Source organism: Mustela nivalis (genome assembly GCF_964662115.1).
Source record: "Mustela nivalis genome assembly, chromosome: 20".
Lineage (NCBI taxonomy): Eukaryota > Metazoa > Chordata > Mammalia > Carnivora > Mustelidae > Mustela > Mustela nivalis.
In genome coordinates, this window is record NC_139039.1 from 6,120,050 (window position 1) to 6,146,006 (window position 25,957).

Below are 25,957 nucleotides of genomic sequence, written 5' to 3' on the forward strand. Positions count from 1 at the left end.
TAAATGCCTTCTGTTTTTCTGGAGAGCTAGAGAAAATACTTATTGCATAAAAGAAACCAAAAAAGTAAAGGAGAATACACCTTCTTAATTAAACTTTAGCTACAAGTAATTTACTATAATCTGTCTAATTTTCTATGCTATTAGTAAGTTCTGTTTTAATATAATATGACAGCTTTTTCTCATTTCCAAGCAGCAGGCAAAAATGTGAAGGTAAAAATATAATGTTACATTCTTTAAAGAAAATCCAATATCCATTGTAGCACAATGCAATAACAAAAGAGGCATGTAACTATCTTCTTTAAAAGTACCATACCAAAATTGGTCATTCCTTGAGCAAATAAAACTCATAATAATGTTGCCTCAAATCCTTTTGGAACAGGAAAGAACATCCGCACTTATATAATTGTATGTAATTTTATATATTTTTATATAATATATATTCTTTAAAAGTTTATTAGTTAGCCAGTGCTATGTGACAAATCGCCCTAAAACCTAACAATTTACAACAACAAACATTTTTATTCTCATAATTTTTGTGGGTCAGAAATTTAGGGTGGTTCTGGCTCAGACTCTCTCATGAAGTCTTTAACAAGATGTCAGCTAGAGCTGGAGTTCTCTGAAGACCTGACTGGCACTTGAGGACTTGTTTTCTTCTTTTTCTTTGGTTGTTGTTGTGTTTAGTTTTGTTTTGTTTTAAAGTAAGCTCTAGGCCCAACATTGGGCTTCAACTTACAACCCCAAGATCAAGAGTCACATGCTCTACTGACTGAGCCAGCCAGGCACTCCTGAGGATTGGTTTGCAAGATGGTTCACTCACTTGACTGTTGGCAGGAGGGCTTGCTTCCTTGATCACAGACCTCTCCATGGGACTGCTTGAGTGCCTTCATGACATGGTGGCTGGCTTTCTTTAGAGCAAGTGATCCAAGCCAGACTGCAAGAAGGGGACTGCAATTTCTTATCTGACCTCTTTTCATAAAGTCATACATGAGTGAGGTAAAGCTAAGTGTGTTGGATAGACCAGAGGCTTCCTCATGGGTCGTTTCCTGATGAAATGATATGCCCAGGACTGGAGACACCTGCTTGAGCGTGGAAGAGGATACAAAACTCTTCTCTGTTTTCTGCAAAGCTTCTTCCTTATCAACCAATCTTAAAGCTTAATCTGTCACATTCAAAGACTCATTTCTTTCACCCAAGGAGAATTATCATTAAAATGGACTAACCCCTTGTGTTAATATACTTATTTAGGTCTTATTCTGTCCAGTAGCTAGTTGAAAGGAAAGGCACAAAGCAAGCTTCTTTGATGAGGAAGTGGACGCAACTGATGACAAAACATGGGTCTCAGAGGGTTGTTGAGGAAAACATTACAGCACTTTGGGTTCCTAGGACACAGGGAATGTAAAAGGAAGATGGAACAGAGAGTGCTAAAGTGGAAAAAAATGTTTCCACCTCTGAAGCTGATTCGATGATAAAAAAGAGGTGTGTGGGAACTCTGTGGACCCCTGGAACCTGGACTGCTACTCTGGTCTGGAGTCATCAGAGTGATCAGCTTGTCCCTTGCTATATCTGTTACACTGAAACACTTGTTAAAGTTGGAGTGCAGATTCCTGACGCAGATGCTATCAGATTATACCTTTAAAAGCTGACGTTTCTAGGGAGCTAAACCAACTCAGTAGCTGCGCTACCAATCTATACTTAAAGCGCTCTTACCAGAGCTTACACACCACCACATCACTGCCTGCTTTTCCTTGCCTCTGGCCTCTATTGTTTGCACCTGAACATAATATTTTTCCTAGTCTACGATCATCAGCTTTGTTCACTGACTCAGCAGTGAATGTGTATGTTTGTTCCAGTCATGATGGGAGACCAAAGAGAGAAAAGAAATGGCTGCCAAAGGGAAACAAAGGTTTTCTAAAGAGGTACATTTCTAGATGTAACAAACATGCCCCCAAATTAGTGCCTTTTCAAATGACCTTTCTCCTAAATTTTGAAAGAGGAATCTAGATTGGACTGTTCCAATAAATTCTTGTTTGTTTTTGGGAAATATTATTTAACCCCTCACTCTCTTAAGTCTGCCCAAATTCTTGGACATGGGGTATGATGAGACCAGTGCCTATAACATGGTGGCAGCCTAAGGAAAGGGGAAGCCAGCAGAAACAGACAGTAACAAGATTCTAGGATAGGTAGCACTAAGCCTGTCTTTTTTTTTTTTTTTTAATCTTATTTATTTGTTTGACAGACAGATCACAAGTAGGCACAGAGGCTGGCAGAGAGAGAGAGAGAGAGAGGAGGAAGCTCCTCCTGGGACCATGACCTGAGCTGAAGTTAGAGGCTTTAACCCACTGAGCCACCCAGGTGCCCCAAGCCTGTCTTTTATTAATACTCATCATGTGCTGCTATTAAGTCTTTAGTAAAACCATGTTAGATGCTGAGGGCTTTCTGGCACTACTTTTCCTCTCAGGCCAGTGTAGCCATACCAGCATTGGCAAAAGAGCATGGTGGTCTCAGAGGCACAGATCAGCATGACAATTGCCATGGGAAATCTTTCCTACCTGCTCTCTCCAAATATTAAAAGGCTAGTAAATCTTGAAAGGAGAAAGCTAAATACTTTGCTGGGAAATGCTATGAAAGCAAGCAGCTATCTGGGGTTGGAACCATTATTTGAGTAACTGTCTGAAAACATCCTTGTGATTTTGGTTTCCAAAAAGTCTGGATAAACTAGAAATGGCTACAAAGAAAAACCAATCTGTGACTGACCAATGAAAGAAAGAAACTGGGTCTGAGATCCATAAATCTAAAGAGTTGTCAGGAAAATCCCAATCAATTTTTAAGCCTGGAGGTTGCATCTTCTCCACTGGTTAAAAAGTCAATTCATACGTGCCCCTTTCATTTCATTATTCATGCAACACAAATTAAATGGCTTAGCTGTTTCAATAGAGATTAATTACATTAGGCATAAAGCACATTTCCAGTTCAGGCCATGGTTTCTACTTCATTTAATTCATTATCTCGTGTGCAATCCAGTGGCATCCTGAAGATAGCAGCTAATTTCAATCACGTATGTCTTTTTCAGCATTTCCTTCTCTTTCTTTCAAATTTCTCTAGGAAAATTTGTAGCTAGGATAAAAGGGAAAAATGCATACTTGGACAAAAGGAATTTCATTCTAAAGGTTTTTTTTTTTCTTCTTTTATATGATTGTTTGTGTTTGCTTTTGGTTTTGTTGTCATCTGACTTTGGTGACAGAAAGGCATCACCTGGTCTTCTGCAGAAAGATGCTACTTTGGCTCTGTGCTGGGGGACGGGAGGGACTCACCTGGAGAAGGAACTGGGTGTGTGTGTGAGGGGAGCCTGGTTAGGGCTGCCAAGGCTGGTGTGGATAGAGACCACTGCTGCGACTATGAAGGAGAGGAAGACGTTTAGGCCCTATGCAGATCTGCTCACTTTGACATACTCCTCATGGGGTACTTTTCACTCAACAAAAAATGTCGGACGCACACATCTGTATGCACGACTTCTGCAGAGTTCTTTCCAAAGAAGGCTCTTTGAAGGTTACCAAAAATGCTAGAATTTCTTTGTTTGCAGCTATGAGCACAGGTTTGGAGCACAGAGGAAGAGCCTCCCTTTAGAGGAAGTCTAAAGTTGGAATACTTACACACACCCAAATTTCTTACGAAAACAGAATTAAAATTTCAGACACATGGAATGTTCTTACTGAAAAACGACTTGGAAGTTGCCTCCATTTTAAAGCCATACTGAGAAAATAAAGAAAGAAGAAAAGATGACGGAATGAAGAGAGAGAGAGAGAGAGAGAGAGTGGGCAGGCGGGAGAACAAACTGAGAGAGAGCCTGTCTTGTGACTTAAGCCTTAAAAGATTTGTCAAGAATGGAATACAGGGTATGGCATACAGCATTCTGCAAACAAAGAAATGACCACTATAGGGAAGCCAAGATCATGAAAATTTTATCTGTACTCAGCTTGGTCAAGGAACAAAAAAGAAAGGAAAGAAAAAAGATGATTTACCTTTTTTGTCTCAAGAAATATTCTGAGTCTTATAGTTGAATACAAAAAAACAAAAAACTTCATGTACTTTCATTTCTTCAGCTCAACAGCAGTTTATTCAAAGTATATTTGAAAATGAGAGTACAAAGTTGATACCACTTGGGAAATTTTGATGAATTTTCTAGTATATCTTTTTTTTTTGCTATGGAGGAGGAGGGAGCTTACATTTCCTCACTGATCAGCTGCTTTTCCACCTGTCCCTAAATTTTATTTGATATATTCCTAAGGAAGCCTGTAAGAACTCCTCTCATGCTGCTTTGTTTGCAAATCCAAATTAGATAACTTAGATGCCTGATCTTGAGGCTTCTGTTCCTTTTTGTAACTTCTGCCAAAACATCACAAGAGAAAGGAAAAGATAATAAGAAACCATCTAAAGACAATCAAACAACCATTAATCCCCTACTCTTTCCACACACGATAAACATTAGCTGTAGCTCAATTAAACGCTACAGTTCACAGATGTTCACAATAATGACTGCCCCGCAATGGCATTCTTCTCATTAAGGTGTTTTGGAACTGTGCATACGCCAGCTCCTCCCCACCGGGGGACTGGGGAATGAGGAAACACACAGGTAACCAGATACGCCTGGCATATGAAGCAGAAGACGGTTGCCTGCTCTTTCCCAAAAAGGTGCATCAGCAGGATTTATCATCGTCGTTTTTGCCGACACATCACCCCCTACCCCCCTTTGAGTCATTAACAGTGAAAATACAGAACTTGACAGAGGCAGAGACCTAAAATGTGTCCCTGGAGCCTGGAACCATCTGGTAGAAACACACGTTTTTCCCCCGCGCCTGGGCGCTGCTTGCACAGAAACCAGCTTGGCTTTCACACAGAATGTGCTTTTCTCCCTTGTTCCTTCGGATGCCCCAGACACTTCAAACTATGTTTCCTTTGGGGAAATTAGTTGCATAACAGGGATATGGAAGGTACTGAGTGGAATTTTAAATAGTTCATTAGATATAATGTGTCAGTAGCAAGTGGTATCCGTTTCCTTGAAAAGCAAAGAAATAATAAACTCAGCGAGGAGGGTGCTGTAATCTCAGAGACCGGGTGTTCCACTTTCCCACCAATCAGACCGCGAGCCTGCAGGGAACTCAGCCAGGCGCCCCACCTCCTGCATTTGGGCGCTATGGCGCGCGCCCATCCAGGGCTCCACGTGTGTGGCTTGCGTGGAGGCTGTATGCTCTCTGGACCTGGCTGTGGTTACAATCTCAGAATAGGGGTGGGTGTTTTTGTTGTTGTTGTTGTTTGTTTGTTTGTTTGTTTTCTTTCCTTTGCAGACTTTCAGGTGAATAAATATCTCTGTGTCTTAAGACTTTGGCAAAGATTACACAGGAATCTTTAAACAAGTAACAAAGGCACTGCAATCCCAGGGACCTCGGTTCTAGAAATCCCAGGACTTCCTGGCTGAGTCCGGTCCTTGTTGAGAAGGGTATATTTCTTGGAGTGAAATGTTGTGGCTGCAAAGGAACACGTTTGGGTGAAGAACTTTGCCTCTCTTATTGCCAATCCACCTGAGACCTGGCCTCTGGTGAGGTCAGTCCTAACGGTCTTCTGAGACCCACAGGCAAGGCTCTCCTGAAAGAATGATAAGCCAGGAATGCCTTCAGCCTTGTCACATTTTATCAGAGACTATTATTCAGTGCAGGGAGATGAAGACCTTCCAGATTCTATAAATTCAGGTTTGAAAATCCGGTACTGGAACGATTATCTAGGAAGGATAAAATACGAGTGCTGAATTCCTTTGTTTAAAATAGAGATTGTGTGTCTTCAATAGAGGAAATCAATTTAATTACTAATTTTAAAAAGTTTTGGAATCTAAGAAATTTTAGTGGTAGAAAAAAATCTACATGTGGTCCATTCAATAGCTTTGCTAAACACTTATCTAGATAATATTATTTTAATAATCACCCTAACTGCCTTGCAAATAACTGAGATGTTTAAAAAAAAAAAAAAAAAAAGTTAAGCACTGTTTTAACTCAATGTGGAGCATTTCTCACCATGACTGGTATTAGGCAAAGCTTGTGTTTTAGCACATTTCCCTCAGCCTCTGTACCCCAAGTGTCTGCACAAGCCTCCACCCCTCCATCCCTCCCACTCCCCAACCCCCCCCCCACCCCCCCCCCCCCGCCACGGATTACACACACCATCACACACGTTTAAGGCAAAGTCCTTTCTGGTGTGGTTGCTTCCGGGGTCAGCCTTCTGCTGCCTTCTGGCCTTCTCTCTTTCTTTACATCAGAACACGTCTCTCGGTAGAGCCTTGTGCTGGAATTTCTATGGATTCCAACAGCATGATGACGGTCACTCTATGTGTTTTGCATTCTCTATATTTAACTGTTAGCTATCTGTGGATGAAAAGGCCTATTTGCTGCTTGCAGCAGTGGAAGAAAACCACAAAAAGAGAACTTGCTGGCCCAGCAGCGCTTGCAGACTGAGAAGGAGCTCTTCACTCACTACCTACGTGACCTTGGGTCTCAGGGACTCCCTCATGGGGTCTGAGAGATCCAAACCATTCAAGAGTAAAAAAACATTTAAACTGAAAGATAGATGGTTGGATTTTAATGTAACCATAGGAAAAAAAGTACATCATAATTATTTCATTTTGTATATCCAGCAGGGACTTTCTTTTAAGAAATTACCACTTGTCAAGTTTTGGGCACAGTATCAAAGAAGAATATTCACAATTAACTGAAAAGATGGCTAATATACTCCTCTTTTTTGATCTATATGTCAGCATGAAGCTGGATTTTCTTCATATTCTTCAACCAAAGCAACGTAACACCACAGATTGAATGCAGAAGCAGACATGGGCACCAGCTGTCTTCTGTTAACACAGGCATTAAAAAGCTTGGAAAAAGGGAAAACAGTAACATTTTCTCACTACTTTTTTTAAGCACAGTGACTTTTGAAAAGATATGTTATTTATGTTAACATGTAATAAATTTATCATTGTTGTTAAATGAAATAGTAAAACATGTATTTTTAATTTCTCAGTTTTAATTTCCAATATGGTAAATATCCATAGTTACAGCCTATACTTAAAAAAAAAAAAAACACTTTTGGGGGGTTCTCAAAAATCTTAAAGCACTTAAAGAGGTCTTAAAATCAAAGCGTTAAGACCTACATTTCGAGATTGCTTGTAGCCATTACATCTGACACCCAAAGGATTGGTTTTGAGACAGTCCCCCTCACTTGCTATCCCAAGGGCTATCTCTGGCCTTGCCTATTATTTTCCAGCTTTCCCCTGAGAAGAGCTCACTTCTGTTTGCAGGCTCCACTGCAGTTAATTCCGAATCAGTGATCTTCAATCTAGGCTCTACAACTTCCTAAAATTACATGAAAAGAAATCTGTAATTGTGTGGTTGCATATTTTCTAAGGAGAATTTCCCTGGCTTTCCTGCACTTCACAGGGCTTACTGACCCTTCAAGGTCAGTAAGCATGACTCCAAGCAGAGAGCAAACCCCTGCCCCTTCCTCTGTCTCTGCTCCAGCAGCAGCCTGAACATACACCCCAGGTGCTCCTGGGAGCTTGCTTTTGAACTGCTGGTCATCTAGTTTCTGTCAAAATTCATCTGACATATAGTTACATGGATGTTGGCGGGGGGAGGAAAATATGAAATTTTACAAATACTATGAATGAGCAAAATAAGGTTATTTCGACAAGAATAAAGATGAAATGGAATATGCAAAAAAAGAAAAAAGCTTTGACAATTCTGGAGAATTATGCTTTGCTCAGCTTCAAAATTTATTTTAAAAAACTTGTTGCTTTCACTATTAGGAAGTGACACGACATGGTGATAGCTGGGCATGACTTGGTGATTCTCCTTCTGAGCTTCTGGAAGCTCAGAAACGTTGATGCTCACATGCAAGAACTCTGCTATATGCACTATGTGTTTTCTCCTCCTCATCTGTAAGTTTTCATCATTTTATCATCGTTGCAGTTTATACTCTTCCCTAGTAGGGCATGTTTGGATTCTTTTTGAAAATAAACTTTTCAGACAAATCTGATGAATGAGTCCTTCTTAGGGCCTTGGTTCCTATGAGGAAGACAAGAGTGCCTGGCCACTAAGAGCGCACCTTGCCACAGCCTGCCTGGCTTACAGGGCATATCTTCAGCCGGGTGTCCCAGTGGGAAGAGAGATTGGGAGGACAGTGGAAAGGAAGGTCTAGTATGAACCTGTTTGTTTTACCTGTCTTCCCCTATGAACCATATTCTCTTGTAAAAATTGGAATTATATAAATTCTCCAGGTCTTTAAAATGCTGGGAAGTGCCTTGAAAAAAATGCACTTGTGCTCATCTGGCAGGAAGACCACCTATCCAGGGCAAAGCCAAGTCTGGACTGATTTCATCCAATTCAGTTAGGTTGAGGAATCCTTGAACTCAGTTTGGTACTTGAGCTTTTGCCCTAACAGAGGCAAGAACCATGGGAAAGGGCCTTTGAGAGATCCTGGCCCCACAATGGGGGCTCCTCTCTGGCTGAGTTTAAAACATTGGCAGTCTCCATTGCTGTTTTCAATACGGTTCTCTTTCTTTGTTTTGGAAAATAAAACAATAGTTTTAAATATTTACATTTGAAATGAAAACATTTTGACAACAATTGCAGCTGCTAAATGATTTATGAAGTTTGTGTGAAATCAAACAGAGAAAAGATAGAAGACAAACATGTTGCTGCTAAGAATGAAGGTCTTCCTGACTTTGATTTAGTAGATGATGAGGTTTCCTAGAGTGGAATTCTATAGTAATACTTCTTAAGAGAATTTGGCTTAAGCTATGATACAGTTAATTGCCATTCGATCATTAGCATTTTTGCTATCATTAACCTTCAGCTGACAAATTACCTACTTAAGAGAGTTTTCAATTTAAACTGTTAGAGGGGATGGTCTACTCTGTTTTTGGGTTAAAAGCCAAATCCATAGATGAAAACACAACTCTGGGACTGTAAGAAGGAAGTAGCTCAATGTGGTTTAAGATTTCCCAAAACAGGTGATTCTCCAATAATCAAATGTGCTAATCAACAACAAAGCACTTCTTTTTGTAAATTTTAACATTTTCGGTCAAAGCATGTAGATAACTGGGTAGCTTCTGTTCAATATTGAGACTTCACCCTACAGAGCTAAGCCTGTGACCTTATAAACTGGATATTACAAATTTAAACCTCCCTGGGAATTTTACCCCACACCAGGGAATAGCCTGTCAGAACAGAAATGCACACATACTACAGATTTGGAAGACTCGAGTTTGAATCTCTTCTCTGACTCTTATTAACTGAGTGGCCTGGAGCAAGTTAATTAATTTCTGAGTCTGTTTCCCCACATATAAAATAGAAAAAAGGAATATCTGCCCCCATGGTAATGCTCTAAGTATTTAATAAGGTAATTCAAATAAAGAACTTGGGAGCCTAATAGAAACTGAATAAATAGGAGATCTAATTGCTGTGAGGGTTTTGAGAGAGCTTTGAAATGACTGACCTCAACTCATATTTATCTAGAGTCCACTAGGCACAGGGACTTACACAGAAGTGGTGACTCTAGTTACTGAGCTACACCTCTTCCTATGAAAATGTGAGTGTCTATCTCTGGGGCCACAGACATATGTATAGATCTGTAAGTCCAGGGGGAAAGAGATCTGGTAGTGGAATAAGGATAGATAAGAAACAGCCCACCCCCCACCCCCCCCCCCCAAAGAGAAGGGAAGGACAAAGATGGCGGAGGAAGAAAACTGGGTGCCCAGTCTAGTGCAGCAGGTACCCTGGGTACTTAAGGAGAGGAGTGGGACTGGACCCCCACAGTGCCTTACTAGCTGGAAAAGGAGGAGCAGGGATGTGGACAAACCTGGTAGAAACCCCAGGTGAGCCACAGTCCAGTGTGCCCTTCATTCTCAAAGGTACAGAATTACCAGAAGGGCCAGAAGCTATGCCAGAGCAGTAAGGAGAATCTGTGGCATGGCGTGTGGGTGGAGAATGGGAACAGACCGGAACAGCAGCCTGCTTGCCCGGAGCAGCAAATGTAAATAGAGCTCCAATATGGCGGTGATAGAGAAGTAACAGTGAAGGCAGAAAGAAAGGAAAGTAACAGAGAATGAGGGGCCCTGCTGCTGAGTTTCTCATCCCAGCCTGCTTGGCCCCAGTGAGAGTTAAGGGTACTGCCCCTTCTCCGGTAACATGTCCCAGGAGCCATGGAGAGTGTATGTGCATAGAATTACTGAGTGCCTTTCTTCAGTTGGTGGCCCAGAAAGTGCTTTTGATGAGGAGATGATGAGTAACCATGCGAGATGATGTATGACAAAGGTTATGTAGGCTTGTCAGTTGAATCAGGGTGAAGGAAAAATCACTTTGGGCTGCTGAGGTCTAAGATAAACTTTATTTCAAACTGAGTCTGAAAGATGGGTGGGATTTAGACTGAAAAACAATTAAAACTGAAAATTAGCATGAAGAAAAACATGAGGGCTATAACATACTTGCCTTATGCAGAAGTCAGCAACACTGCAATATATTAGCATCAGGGAAACAGACTGGTAAGGTAGGTGTCCAGACATGGACAGCTTTGGAGCACAAGCTGGGCACTTGATCCAAGGCCAGAGAAATATGCAAATGTTGATTCTTAACTGTCTATCAAACTCTATTATATGCAAGAAAATTTCCTAAATACATATTTTTAAACATTTTTTTTTCCAGCGAGGGGAGAGACAGAGAGAGAGAGGGAGAGAGAGAACTCCAAGCAGACCCCACACCCAGCGCAGAGCCTGACATGGAGCTCAATCTCATGACCATGAGATCACGACCTAAGCTGAAATCAAGAGTCAGACCCTTAACCTGCTGAGTCACCCAGGCATCACTAAAGTATATTATTTTTTAAAAGTGTTTATTCATTATCTTTGCTGATAGTGATATTTTCAAAATCAACAAATACTGATTCTTAAAATAAATGAGAAAGTAATAGTTATTAAAATCTATTTCTAGATGATTACTATTGCTGGTTCTTCCTCAAACGCCTGGCAGTGGGCAAAGGAAGATACTGTTAACATGTAGTATCTGCTGTGGTAACCTGGGCATAATAAAATGGACAGACTTTGATGGCAGTTTAATTAGATTTACCATGGGAAGATGTCACATAGAAGATGTGATGCTTCTATATTTAGAAATCTATGATGACATGAATAAATTAAAAAAGCACAAAAAATAAAACATTGGAAAGACCACAACAGTTATTTCTCTTCTTTTTTTTCATGTAGTTTAAATACATATGGTGTTGTTCTCTTGTCGTGCGAGTGTCTAAGTGCCTTTAACGTTTTAGGGAGTTGACTGCATATGGAGAGGAGGGTAATATGTCATGTTTTAAGTTTTGTGAGTAGACAGCTTATCTCCAAGAAAGGTTTTTTTAATTGAGTCTACTTTTAGTTGAATGAGACGGAAAGGCAATTTTAATCTCTACAATGAAAAAGAATGTAGAGGGTCCACCAGAAACTCAAAATGTAGCAGATGGTTTCTCTGACCAAGAATACTGATAATACATTATAGTTACTATTTTCCCCAACACTACGGAAACTGCAAACTCAAGAGACCTAAGCATGTTTTGTTTTGTTTTGTTTTGTTATTTTTTTTCAACCTGTTACCATAGAAAGAGGCTAAAACTTTCTTTAACAGAGACAAAGCAGAGCATGTGGAAGGAATATTTTCTGAGTCATTTTTATACTTTTCACATGAAAATATGGCCAGACATTTGCCAATCCTGTCTATACCTGAAGTGGGAGCCAAACATCAACTTCCAGCCCCCAGGTGCTTTCTACAGGCCTGAGTCATGCAAGCACCCAAACCCAGCAGGTGGCAAGTCTCTGACTGGAAGATCCTAGAAAATTGTTAGCTCTTCCTGGACACTTTGGAAGAGGACTCATGGATTCTGAAGTGATGGTTTCAGTATTCCACTGGGAATCTTCCAAAAAAGTTAGGCAGAGCTGAGAACTACCCACGCAAAGGTAGAGGGTTTAAAAATCTCTTTAAAAAGCTTGGAAAGTACAAAGAGTTCTCAACACATCAATGAACTGAGAAAATCAAATTTAGTAGCTGTTCAATAAACTCAATGATCCTATTGTCAGGCCCTAAAGGACAGGTGACCCTTGAGCCATGGTGAGGGGTTGGGAATAAGGGCATCAAACTCTGTGCAGTCAAAAGTCTGAATAATTTTTGACTCCCCAAAACTTAACTATTAGCTTACTATTGAGCAGAAGCCTTACCAGTACATAAACAGTTGATTAATAGGTATTTTGTATGTTCTTTGTATTACATACTGTATTCTTATGATAAAGTTAGCTAGAGGGAAGACTGTTATTAAGAAAGCATAAGAAAGAGAAACTACATTTACAGTACTGTATTGTAAAAAAAAATCTGTATTTACAGGGACCCACACTGTTGAAAGCCTTGTTGTTTAAGGGTCAACAGTAGATTCTGAGGTTATGCTTCCTTAAGAGAGTTCTGTGGATCACCTAATTGGGAATGGGGGTTGGAGGAGGTTGTTAATAACAGAAATTCCTTGGACCCAGGTCTACTGAATAAAAATTGGCTGAAAATGGGAACAGGTTTTGATAATCTGCATTTTCATCACCCTCCCTGTCCCCAGGCAATTCTCAACTATGCAAAACTAGAGAAATCTGAAAATTTAATAAAAAGAAAAGAATAGCAAAGTCTCCTCTTCTCAGGATTTCACAATGAGGAAATGAGGAATACACACTTTGATAATTGTTGTTTTTACTAAGATCATTCTCTAAATTGATCAGAAACAGTGACAGAATCAGCCAGGGCTTCGACTGATGACTCATCAACATTTTTAAGAACTTGCAGTGCAGCAGGAACTGCTCTGAATTCTTTCCATGCAGTATCTCATTTCATCCTTAGGGCAACCTTACCTGTAAGTAGATGCTTTTATCACCTTCAATTTACAAAGAGAAAATTAGATGAGATTTACAGATAAAATTAGATTAGAAGTCATATCCTTTCCAGTGCAAGGAGTGGTCAAGGAGAAGACAAATCAGAGGGGAGGAAAAAGACTGTTGGATCTTACCCAATGCAACATGTCTTCTAATTTTCTTCTGAGTAGAGATGAACAATACAAACTAAATAATAATAATAATAATAATAAAGAAATCAAAGTGCCTTTTAAGTCCTAGAAACCAAAGATAACAACTTCTTCCAGACCTAATAAAAATCTAATATTCTGTGTCTGTTTTTCATTAATTTTTATGTATTTAGGAATGTGAGTTACTGTAAGGTGGTCAAACTGCCTTTAGTTACTTGTTTCTATATATAGAATAAAACATCAGAGCATTCCCATAAAACACACGATACTACTCTCCATAGATTTATTAAAAAGACCCCCAGAGAAGAGGGTTATAAAATCTGATCAAGTCAGCAGTTCCAGCTGTGTAATTGATATCCATTATTTTCTATTGACTGCTGTGCAGAACTTCAATTTCTGTAGCATAAACAGAATTCCCATTTCTTTTGCAAGGAGACTGCCATAGGGTATAGCTAAAAATAAGGTTCATCAGCAAAAGCATTTCATAAATTCCCAGAAACTTTGGGGAAAGCTCCAGAGAAAATGGTTTCCTAGAGATGTACTTCTCTGTAAATCATTTTTATATTTCAATTTATTACATTTGTCCTACATGATTTTTTTCTACATATAGCATATAACAGGGTACAGGCCTCTTGAAGAATCAGGGAACAGCTAAGGAAAAACAAGAATGTTGAAAAATATCCAAGCTTCCATTCTTCCACCTTCCATCCTTAACAGATTCCGAAAAGTGAGCTACTGCACCCTGCCAAAAAGGAAGGAGCACAAATATTCCATGCTTTGCAATTACTGCTGTTTCCATGATCAAAACATAGCTCCATGTTTTATCCTGGGGTTGAAGGGCGGGCAGCATATGCCACTCCAAAATATAGCTCTTTGGCTTAAGAATGACTTTGAGGAACAGCAGACATAGGAGAAGCTCTGAAGGCAAGACAAGTTATCCTTTTGTAAGAGAAATTTATATTTGTGAAAGGAATCTCTGTGTAAGAGGTCTCCTCTCTGTTCTCAGGAAGAGAAGAATGACTAAAACTCCAGAGAATTTTATCAGTGGAGAAAGAGGCAATTTAAATCTACATAATTACCCTTACCATTGTTTACTGTGCTTTTCCGGATTACCTCCCATAACTGGTCCTCCACCCCTCCCCCATGCTTTTCTTTCTTTTGCCTTTAGTCAAAGACAGTATTTAAGATGGTGGCGTGGGTTACCAGTGAGAGTCACTCATTTTCTCTGGGTACCCTCTCATGCACATGGGATATAAATGTTAATAAACTTCTGTTTGTTTTTCTCTTATTAATCTGATTTTTATTACCTGTAATAAAATTAATCTCTCTTTTATTACCTTTGTCTCAGCCAAGAACTCAGAAAGGTAGAGGAAAAATTATTTTTTTTACCCTACCGAGGAGAAAGGGTTAAATATTTTCCTGATTAGATTTGTAGTACTGGAGAAATACCTAATAAGATCTACAATTTTTCCTTTTAATTCATTTGAAAAGACAGTTGTGGTAGCACAACCAAAAGTCTTCAAGCTCTATACAGGTCATAAAAAGTTTTATGAATTCCTAGGAGTTACCAAGATTAGTTAGCCCCAGCTATGACCCCTTGGTCCTTTCATTTGCATTTCTTATGGTTTGATATTAAGAGTTTTATTAGGCAGAAAGGAAGATATTTGAGCCCTTTATTCAAATTCTTCACGCTCTTATTTTTCTTCTAAAGCCATTTGTCAATTATAATTTTAGTTTCCTTGGTAGAGAGTGAAATTATTTCTGTAAACTCTTAAGGGTGGGGAAAGTGTGGAGTCAGCATGAAATAAAATTTAGGTAAAGATATTTTTCAAACCTTTTGACTATAAGCACTGGTCTTAATCACAATGACTTTAGCAGAAACTATTCTACAGTGATTGGTTTCCTTAGCTAAGTATCTTCAACAACATGGCCCTTTGGAAGTGTGGCTAGGTTAGTTGTTGCCATGCTCCCAAGCATGTTACTGTGTTTTTGTTTCTTTCTTTCTTTTAAAAATGTTGGAGGTGACAGGTCGCTGAGGTCCTCGATCTAAAGATGGCTTCCTCTGCAGTGAGGGGTGCTGTGGTGCTGCGAACAAGTGTTAGCTGGCCCGTGGCTTTTGTCAGAAAAATCCCCTGGACCACGGCCTCGAGTGAACTGAGAGAACACTTTGCACAGTTTGGTCATGTACAAAAGTGCACCATACCTTTTGACAGAGAGACTGGATTTCACAGAGGTATGGGTTGGATTCTTCAGAAGAGGAACTTCAGAATGCACTACAACAAGAACAACACATTCTTGATGGAGTAAAGCTCCACCTTCAAGTTCAAAGACCAAAAGTTTTGCAAGGGGATCAGACATCTGATGAAGAGAAAGACTTTTGAGACTATTACTACCTATTAGAATAAATATTAAAAATATTGTCTAAAAAAAAGTGTTGGAGGTTTTTGGGGTACCTGGGTGGCTCATTTGGTTAAGCTTCTGAAGCCTGGTTTCAGCTCAGGTCTTGATCTCAGGGTCCTAAGATAGAGTCCTATGTTGGCGCTGCTTATCCCTCTCCCTCCCCCTCTTTCCCTGCCCCTCTACCCCCTTCACCCTCAAATAAAATCTGGAAGGCAGGAAGGAAGGAAGGAAAGAAAGAAAGATGTTGGAATTGTTTGAAGAGAGGGTTTTGGATTCCAGTCATGGAATTCACACCCCCCTGGGTAATATGCAAAATTGGAAGTGACAACATTTGTGGATGTTTTTCACCCATTCTCACATTTCACACTTTTTTTCTCTTAGGCTTCTTGCTATCCAATCAATGTCTTTCTCCAGAGAACTGGGATCCTACCTACTTGTTCTGGTGTGGTGCTAGATACAGTGTCCTCTGCACCCCTATTCATCCCTGCCCCCCACACTCTTGCCCACTCCTCCACCCTAGTCCCTCCCATTGCCTCTTCTCCCACCCAGATGCCCTGCCTCGCATTTTCCCTATCCCACATTTCCCACCAAATACACCACCCTCCAACATCTGTCCACTGAACCATGCCAGAATATAGGGTTAAAAGATAAACTGAGACATATTAAGATTTTGAAGTTTATTTGAAAACAAATTCATTTGAATTGGGCAACATCCGGACCAGCAGAGAGAAGCTCCAAAAGCTGTACAAAATGAAAAACTTAGAGGCAGAAGGGAGAAGGAACAAATGAGTTATACTGGACAGAAAGTGGGTTGGTTCCTAAAAGGTTACTTTCCTTTAGGGGATGGCAGGGGTCTACCAGGTAGTTAAGCTAATCAGGTGATTCCTGATTAACTGATTTAAGATTCCACTTCTGAGAGAGGCAAAACAAATTGTTAACATCTGGGTTTGGTGACATGGGGCTTAGAATAAACTATTTTGGCGCACCTGGGTGGCTCATTTGGTTCAGCATCTGGTTTCATCTCAGGTCATGATCTCAGGGTCCTGGAATTAAGCCCGGGATCGGCTCCCTGCTCCGCGGAGAGTCTGCTTCTCCCTCTCCCTCGAATGCCCCACCATGCTCTCCCTCTTGCTCACTGTCAAGTAAATAAATCAAATTATTTAAAAAAAAAAAAAAGAAGAAGCCCATTTTTTAACAACACTTTAATAAGTCTATTAATACATTACCTTCATTTAGTTCACTGTAGGCATTCCATAAATATTAACTTAACTAACATCTCCAAGGATCTTGGGATCCTAAGTGAGGATACCCAGAGAAGGGAATCATAACTACAAAAGGAATTTACCCACAGGAGGATAAAAGGCATAGCGTAGGGAATATAGCCAGCGATGTTGTAATCATGCGTGGTGACCGTCGTTGCACTCATGGTGAGCATAATATACGGTATAGACTTGCCAAATCCCTGCACTGTACACCTGGAACCAATACAGTGGTGTGTGTCAACTACACTTCAATGAAAAGAAAGAAAGTAAGAAAAGAATGAGAAAGAAGGAAAGAAAGAAAGAAAGAAAGAGAGGGAGGGTGGCAGGGAGAGAATGGAAGGAAGGGAGAAAGACAGAAAAGGGAAGGGAAAGGAGGAAGTCAGAAAGGAAGGGAAGAAAAAAGAAAGAGAAAAAGAGAAAGCTAACCAAAGCTTGCATATCTGTCACAGAGGAACCTCGATTTTGGTGGGGGTGGGAAGAAGGTATGTTCAAGTCACAGATTTATGACTTAAAGAAAGAAGGCTTTTGTAGTTCTTTTATTTGAGTGTGAGAAATTATGTGCCCTGAAGGGGAGCAAAATATACCCCCCCAATGTGCCACTTTGGCATGTTGATTATTTTGAATTAATGTTACTTGAGAAACAGCCAGTGTAAGAAGGGCACTCTGACCTCGCTTGTCCCTCCGAGAGCAGGAACGAAATCTCCCATGGTGAAAGGCACCTTTCCTGTAGTCGGGAGGCACCACCAGAGATAAGGAATTTGAGGACAAGAAGTCATGATAAACAAAACCTGTTACTTCTTCACTAATTTGCCACCCAGGCCCAAACCCTGGTTTGCCAGGGCTTCACGGATTTGTTGTTTCCTTGCCTAAAAGGTATAAAACCTGCCTGCTCTAGTCACTTCCTTGAGTCTCATATTTTCATGGACTCCCAAACGTAAGAAATTAAGTTTGGTTTTCTCCTGTTAATCTGTCTTATGTCAATTTAATTCTCAGACCAGCCGAAGAACCTAGAAGGGAAGAAGGGGAACGTTTTCCTCCCCTGTAGCACTTTTAATTTTTATTTTGCTTTATTATGTTGACGATTCAGGAATCTTCAGGGTCTTCTTACAAAGTGTCACCTGCAGTACACCTGTGTACCTAGAGGGGAGCCAGTCTCTCCCATGAGCTGCTCCTTGCCAGGGTGGAAATAATAGCATAAGCGTATTTTTATATAGGTTGCTTATTTTCTATTTACCGCACATTTTGCAGAGTCGTCCTGAGGAAATATTTTATATGTATTTCCATATAATTTCCTTTCCTTCCAGGCTTCCAGCATTCAGCACAAGAGCCACTTTTAAGGTCTGATAAGAGGTATAAATGGCCCTCTTGGCTCTAAGTAAAAGCAAGCAGTGTAATTACCCACTTCACTTACTCACATACTGTTACAGGATTTCAAAGGCTCTTCTGAAGCGGGTAAGGAGAGGACTGGTCAGGAGGATGTTTTTCTCTGTCCAGACACTAGCTGCAGTCAGGAGAACCTTGAGGCTCAGCCACTGCAATTTGCTTATGCGATTCCCTTCTCTTGTATCAGGGTCCTGAAGGAGAGTAAAGATGCAGAGTTGGTAAAATCCTGGAGGGACCAAGGAAACCAGCAAGAGCAATGAACAACTGAAGGTTCCCAGACTTGTCCTATCCCTCCTGATTCTGGCCCCTGGGGTCTGGTGTGTGTCTTAAGGCTTCCCCGGCTAGGATTTCTGTTGCCTGAACTTAAAAGTACATGCTATTCTAGTGGCTGAAACACATGGAGATGAATTTTTCTCTCATAACAGGAAGTCCTGAAGCATATAGTTGACTGTGTTGGTTACCAGTTTAGTGATGTCATCAGGGCCCTAGACTCGAACTTTCTTCTTAATTTATTGTTTCATCTTTAGAAACTTGCCTTTGTCATCATGTGCGTCCCTTCACAGATAATAGATGGCTGTTGCTTCTCCAAACATGGCCATCCACATTACAGGGAGACATGGGAGACAAGGTAGGAATGCCCAGGCACGTTGGCCACTTTGATCAGGAAAGCAAAAACAAAAATTCCAGAAAATGTAGCCTTTCGTTTCGCTGGTCAGAACAGTGTTATGTGCTCACCCTTTACTGTAAAGTCAACCAACAAGGCGATCACCATGCTTGGTTTTCTCCATCTTTGCTGTGGAAGCTAACAAGGAAGTGACCACCGCCACACTATGCGGCGTTATGATCTGATTGTGTGCTCTTGATCCTTGTCAGGGGGAAAATTTTTTTTCTATACCCTCTGAAGTTATCTGATGGGGGCATTGCAAATTAAACTGACAAAAAGCCATATTAGCAAGAGAAAAGACAGACTTTTATTCGTGTATATGTTTATGGGAATTTATAGAAAAATGTGAATTGAGGAGATAGTTAAAATTTGGGGCTTTTATACCATCCTAACAGGTGATGAAGAGGTGCAAATGGACACTTCTGGAAGGTGAAATAACTTTTTAGAAGGGGAAGAAGGACACATATAGAAAAGAAATGACTCTTTTGAAAGATAGATAAAGAGACCCTTAGGGGAATAGATGGGAGATAGAATAATCTGTGACAATATTAGTTTGGGTACAGTGCCCACTTCACATCTTGCTCCAGATAAGATTAGAGTTGTTCTCAAGGAGACAAATTATGATGACTGAGTCCTTTGGGGAGGCTCTGCTTTCAAGAATTGTAAGAACTCAAATGGCCTCAGCTCAAAATAATTTTCATGCCACGGTGACCGATTCTGGACCCCTAATCCTCGATCTTGATTTCACCTTCTCATTTCAGACAACTCATACCACCTTTGCCTCGTGATTCAGCATTCTTCATACTAAACTGGCCTCAGACTCCATCAAACCCCACACTAGCAAATTTTCAAGAAGGACCTGATCTCCCCTCTGACATGCCATGCCATTCAGATTAAAACAAGTGGTTATTACAGAGATTAAATAAAAAAAAAACTTGCTTTGGTGAGGGCATCCAAATAATTAAGATGATCTCCTCCATTAAAAGGGAATCATACATAAAGATAGATACACTTCCGTGAGTGTTACTGTTTCTTTCCCTTGCAAATACTTAATTATCCATGGAAAAACTAAGAGAAAAATAAGTGATCATTTGGCACAAGAGTGATGAACCTGAATTACTTCTTGGCTCCGTCCACTGCTAAATTCTGCCTCCTGTTCTTGATTATGTTTATCTTCGATTGTTCCTTGAATGTCGTCAGTAGGACCCTACAGGAAGAGATGGCTGCTTCCCCATGCCTTCCGTTCTGGATGCTTACCTAGGAAAAGAGTCAATTCCTTTAGGAAAAAAGTTTCTAACAATTATTTGCAAGTAATTGTTCAGTTTTGTGGCATTTTCCTCTTTTCTAATAATCATACAAAATGCTTTATTAGCCAGCCTTTACAGTGTCGAGCTATTTAGGAGACATTTTATGGCAAAGATATTATTACAAAAACTAGAACATAAGCAAAATTTATGCTTTTATTTCAAGGTGAAGCAAAGGTGATTTTCCTTAAATGTATTATCTACCGCTTATCTAAAATTAATCATAACTCAAAGTCACAGATGAAACAGCCTATGTTTATAGTCTGGAATCTTCTAGCCGCTTAAACCTGTAAAGTTTGTACTTTAATTTTATAACTCTTATAAACTCACTGTGGCTTCCATGTTATGGATCAGCCCCCAAACAATTTGTGAATCAGCTTTCAAATAGTTTGTGACTGGGAGATGCCAGATGGTGATAGTGCCCTATGACAGTCTTTTTCAACAAGGGTTCCTCAAGAGATTTAAGCCCTAACTGTCCTAAGCAATCCATTGAATGATATGAATTAACTTCTCTCTTATTACTCTAGAAGGGTGTGTTATGTACTATCCTTGAGAGAAATAAGTAAATAGTCACACACAGTTTTTTATCCTCTCTATGGTTCAGATGAGTCCCAGTTGAGAAGGGCTACCTAGGAGTCAGTTCCTGCTGAGCCTGTGAGCAGTCTCATGACCTGAGGTAAATCTTTTAATTCTGTAGCCTTAGTATCCTTATCTTAAAAAAAAATTTTTAATAATAATAATAATAATAATGGATTGCTTCAGACTAATTCTAAAATACATTACAGCTGTGGTAGAAGGTATGCCCTATAGAAGGTTATTCTAGAAGACTCTGGGACCTTAGGGAAACAAATGAAATACTGTATTTAGTCATATGTCCTTCCTTTTGCATCTGACCAAGAAAAAAGTGAGGTAGAAATTCAAGAAAAATATGTACTGTGTACTTCCTCTCCTTCCACCCTGTTCTCATCGTATCCTCTACGCTGCCTTTCTTTTCTGCTTTGAAATCATAGATACTGAGGGTACTAAAGCCTTCATTCAGGTCAGTAATCTTTGTTCTTTACACTTTGATGCTGACTAGGTTGAAAACAAATTCAGCAACTGTTTCTCTACATTCCCTGTTTACCTATTTCTCACCTTGGGTCTGTCTATCTCTACACTTGCCTAAAGTTGGAAATATGGACTATAAGTCCCCTAGGGCATCTGCTGAAGTTCAAATGGATGCCCGAAGACATGAACATGCCGTATCTTTTTTTTTTTTAACCAAAGTTGTTACACTAAATCCCTCACCTGAAATAAAAACAAAACATAACAAAAACAAAAACAAAAAATAAGAAAGAGCATATAAGGTCAAAAATCACATATTTTCCATTCAACTATCTGCATATTATCTACCTGTTTCTTTTATTTCCCTTACATTCTTAGGGTAAGCAAAGATTAATAAAAGAAGTAAATAGTGAGAAAATCTATGATAAATGACTCTTCTATTGACTCCTGTGCTGTTTTGAATTAGTTCCCGTTGTTTGGTAAATGAAGGCATACAATGAGGAAGGAAGGGGGCTTGAGATTAATCAGTGGATTATGGATTCAGAACCCAATATCACCATCTGATCTCTTGTGTGACTGGTAGAGTAAATGTGTATGAAGCTAGCAGTAGTAAAGAGAATATCTCACACAGCCACGGAAAAATTTCAGTCTCCACTCTAAATATAAACTCTAAGGAATAACATAGGGGAGTAAAGAATATGTTTTGAGAAAGATTCTAAAGCTGAATATGTCTTCTGTAGGAAAATGCCATGGTTGCTTGTTGATCATCTGCTATGGCTCAGGGTAAGTAAGGAACAGCAGGTCTTTTCTGGCCTTGCAGACTCTAATTAGGTGCCCTTAAATAAATTGGCTTAGCCTACAAAGCAGCAGTAATCAAATCCTGATAGTGTACAGTTTTCCTGGTATGCATCTGATTTTGATTTTGTATTGTGACTCTTAAAAATTTCTGTTATATCATTACGGTCCTTAACTAAAATATTCATGTATTGTTAGCCAAAATGGATGCATAAATGATCTTTAATGTTCCTTTTAGCCTTGAGATGCTATCCAATGAATTGTTGATTGGTGATTATTTTAATCAGTAACTTGTTTTTATTTGTCTCCTTTATCCTAATACATTTTTAAAGATTTTATTTATTTATTTGACAGAGAGAGACCACAAGTAGGCAGAGAGGCAGGCAGAGAGAGAGGGGGAAGCAGGCTCCCTGCTGAGCAGACAGCCCGATGTGGGGCTCGATTCCAGGACCCTGAGATCATGACCTGAGCCGAAGGCAAAGGCTTTAACCCACTGAGCCACCCAGGTGCCCCCTAATACATTTTTAATAAGACAATCTGTCTGAAGTATATCAATTAAAATATTATCTACTCAATAAGATTAACAACTAATTTCTCATCATAAAGGCCAGACACGATATAGCTAATGTGTTAAAAGAAAAAAGAAAGTCTTAACCAAGTATTCTATATTCAACAAAACTATCCTTCAAAAAAAAAGAAGGAGGAATAAAGCAATTCCCAGATAAAGAAAACCTGTGGGAGTTTGTAGATAGAAATGTTAAAGAGTCCTTCAGGCTAAAATGAAAGGACACTAGACAGTAACTGGAGAATAAATAAGAATAAATACACTGTTTATCACAATTTTAAACATAGTGGGAAAAATGAACTGAAAGTAGTTTTCCTTTGGAATATATATTGTTGACCTGTCCCTTCAATTTTAGCAAAAATTTTAATGGGGAATTCTATAATTTTAAGGAAAAAAAGTGTATGACATTTAAAATAAATTCTTCATATCAGAGATTTTGATGTTTTAGAAACAATTTATTAGGAAACACTGTATCAGATACAGAAAGTTTCATTTTTCATCACAGTATTTATTGTATTTATTTATAATTTATAAATAAATGGATTCTGAATCTGTGTTTCTTTGAAAGTGTAGCTGTCTATTGCTGCCTCCCTGTTTGTTACTCTTTCTTAAACCAAATCACATGCCATCAACCAAAACTTGGGCCTAGCCATGAGGGAGAATAGGTCTCAGGACAAACAGTTATTCTTACTCGTACTGAGCCTTAAATAATAGACACAAAGACCAATTTGCTTGGTGAAAATAGCCTCTGTCATGTTATATGAGCAGAGAATACATGACAAAATGTCAATATTTCAATCTGTCAAACATCAGTATCCATACACCAAGTGCTAAGTTTAATATTGTGATGAATACAAAGAGGCATAAGGCAAAGATCCAGCTTTAAAGAAATGTATACTTTGAGGAGAACCCATAACCAGCAATACAAAGCATACATGCAAATTCTAAATAAGTATTCTATAGTACAACATTAAAATTCTCACATAAATTATGTGTAAAATAAGAGTAATTTTCCTCAAGTAGCAATATAGTCTAGGTTTGACATTAGAATCTCTTGAGTTCCAATCCAGTTCCCAACATTTATTAATTGTGCAATTTTGGCATTTAATCTCTGTGTGGTTTTTTTCCTTATTTGAAATGGAGCTTGCAAAAAAAAAAAAAAAATGGAGCTAGCAGTATCTTCCTCATAAAATTTTTGTGAAGATAACCATATTATGCATGTCTATTAGCTACGTTCTATGGAAATAATGCTGCATTACAAACAACTTTCAAATCCCAGTGGCTTATAAAAATACATATTTCTTTCTTATTCATGTTTTGTGGGGGGGCTCTGGTTCAGTCAGGCTGGATTGGGGTTTGGGCTCAAATTTGTTTTCTGTTTCTCTCTATTCTGGATACAGGCTGAAGGAGTCTGTTCATCTCATGTGGATGACAGTACTATAAAAGGGCAAGCAAAACTAGGTAATGCATTTTGAAGCCCTACTCAGAACTGGTACATGTTGGATTGGTTGAAGCAAGTCACATGGCCAAACCCAAAATGAATGGCTTAAGGAAGTATACATTATCACCTTGGAAACAGGACCAAATTGGTGAGAAAATGGCATTTTATGAACAAATAAGATACTATGTCACGGTATGTAAAGTGTCTTACACAGAGTCGGCCATATTCCCCCTCAAATATCTCCTATCATTGCTATTACCAGAACTCTGTTCATCATCATTTATTACTCCCCCAGTCTATTTGCATAGCTCTGCATACCAATTATAAGCAGGGATGGACCGCATAATGATCATTTGCCCGGGTATGTTTTTCCAAGACACTTAGGTTCCTTAGAAGTGGAGCTTCCCCTTCTATATACATTCCTAGCATCTTATACAATCTCCTTCTTCAGCCTTTCCTCTGTTAAGATTCCTTTGGTCATTGCAGTTGAAAATTAGTTCTTTCTCTTTTCTAGTAGTCACATTAAAAAAAAGTATTCAAAACATTCAATAAAATTGTCCCAAATATCATTTCAATGTAAAATCAATACAAAAGTTATTGAGAAATTATGAGATATTTTACATTTTTTTCTTTATATCAAGTCTTCAAAATCTAGCATGTGTTTTATGTTATAGCACATCTTAATTAAAATTCTCCATAGTTCATGTACTCAATAGTCACCTACAGCCACTGGCTACCATGTTGAGGAGTGTAGGCCTATATTATACTTTTTCTTTATCATTTATTATTGTGTGTCTGACTTTCTTCTTTCCATTAGAATGAATGCTTTTTACTTTTGTCTCCACTATGGTACCTCTAATGTTTGTTTGAATGTTGATCTTAATTCAGTTTAGGCCAGGCATTAAGTTAATAAGTAACTACACACACCATTTATAATAAGAGTTAAAGAAATGGAAACATTGAGGCACAGATTAAATACTTTACAGACTACACCTCAAGTCTTATCTGCTGGTATGTAATCCTACCTTAAGCCTCCTCAGATCATCCTAGATAAGATGTAGGGAATAGAGTATCTTCAAAAGTAACACATACTCAAATGATTTTCTTAAGTCATTAATTTGACCAATCTATGAAGCCAAAAGTTCTCTCTAGCACAAGGTAGCTGAGGTTTACTGAAGCAATTCAACACAACTTATTTTTTATAGATACTACTTAACTGAAATGACTGCAGGGATGTTATGTGCCTATAAATAAAACCATAAGAAGCAACAGTGCATGCAAGGCAGTAAGTTCTGTGAAGAATCAGTGCAGTAGTTAGTGAGTTTGGATACAAAATAAGAAGAGCAGCTCATGATCTATAGGTTAGGATGTATCAGGTATCAATGGCAAATGGTTGTCCATAGCCATTTGGTTTTTGATGGTCAGTATACTAAAGTCCTTCATTTCATTGTAAATTGCCCACACATGTTTTGTGAAAGGCTGGTTAATTATGTGTGATGAATGCTATGGGTCCTAGAGGGATATAATAAAAATATTACTTGTGTATTTCCTGTGTCTGTTTTTTAAGCTGGAAGTTTGATATAAATTTATTTTGTGGGTAAGACACAACAATTTAATGCTAAATATTGAGGGCTAATGTTAAGACTTAAAAATAAACCTAGAAATCTACTCATAAATTGAACAAAGATCCCAATTTTAGGATCCGTGTGAGCATAAAATGTAGACACACAGTTTCCTATAGATGCACATGAAGTCCTTCTCTGTAGAGAGGCTTGAGTAGAGCACACTGGTTTTGTTCAAAAACCCTCAGCCTCCAACTGGTTCTTCCATTTATTAGCTCTGAGTCTCTGCACAGGCAAGGTAAGCTCTCTAAGACTTTTTTTTTTTTGTTTAAAATTTTGATTTAATAATAGTAAGCTTCTCATAGGCATGTTTAGCCTTACATATACTAAGCATTCAATATGT

At 39.0% G+C, this 25,957-nt stretch overlaps 1 protein-coding gene across 1 annotated transcript; it reads left to right on the top strand.

Moving 5' to 3' along the window:
* Positions 1-15,179: 15,179 nt before the first annotated feature.
* Positions 15,180-15,543, top strand: LOC309855142 (SRA stem-loop-interacting RNA-binding protein, mitochondrial-like). Its single transcript, XM_082715131.1, is given in 2 exon segments — positions 15,180-15,376; positions 15,379-15,543. Coding segments are annotated over 2 exon segments (327 nt in total). The 5' UTR covers positions 15,180-15,186; the 3' UTR covers positions 15,516-15,543.
* The last annotated feature ends 10,414 nt before the right edge of the window (positions 15,544-25,957 follow it).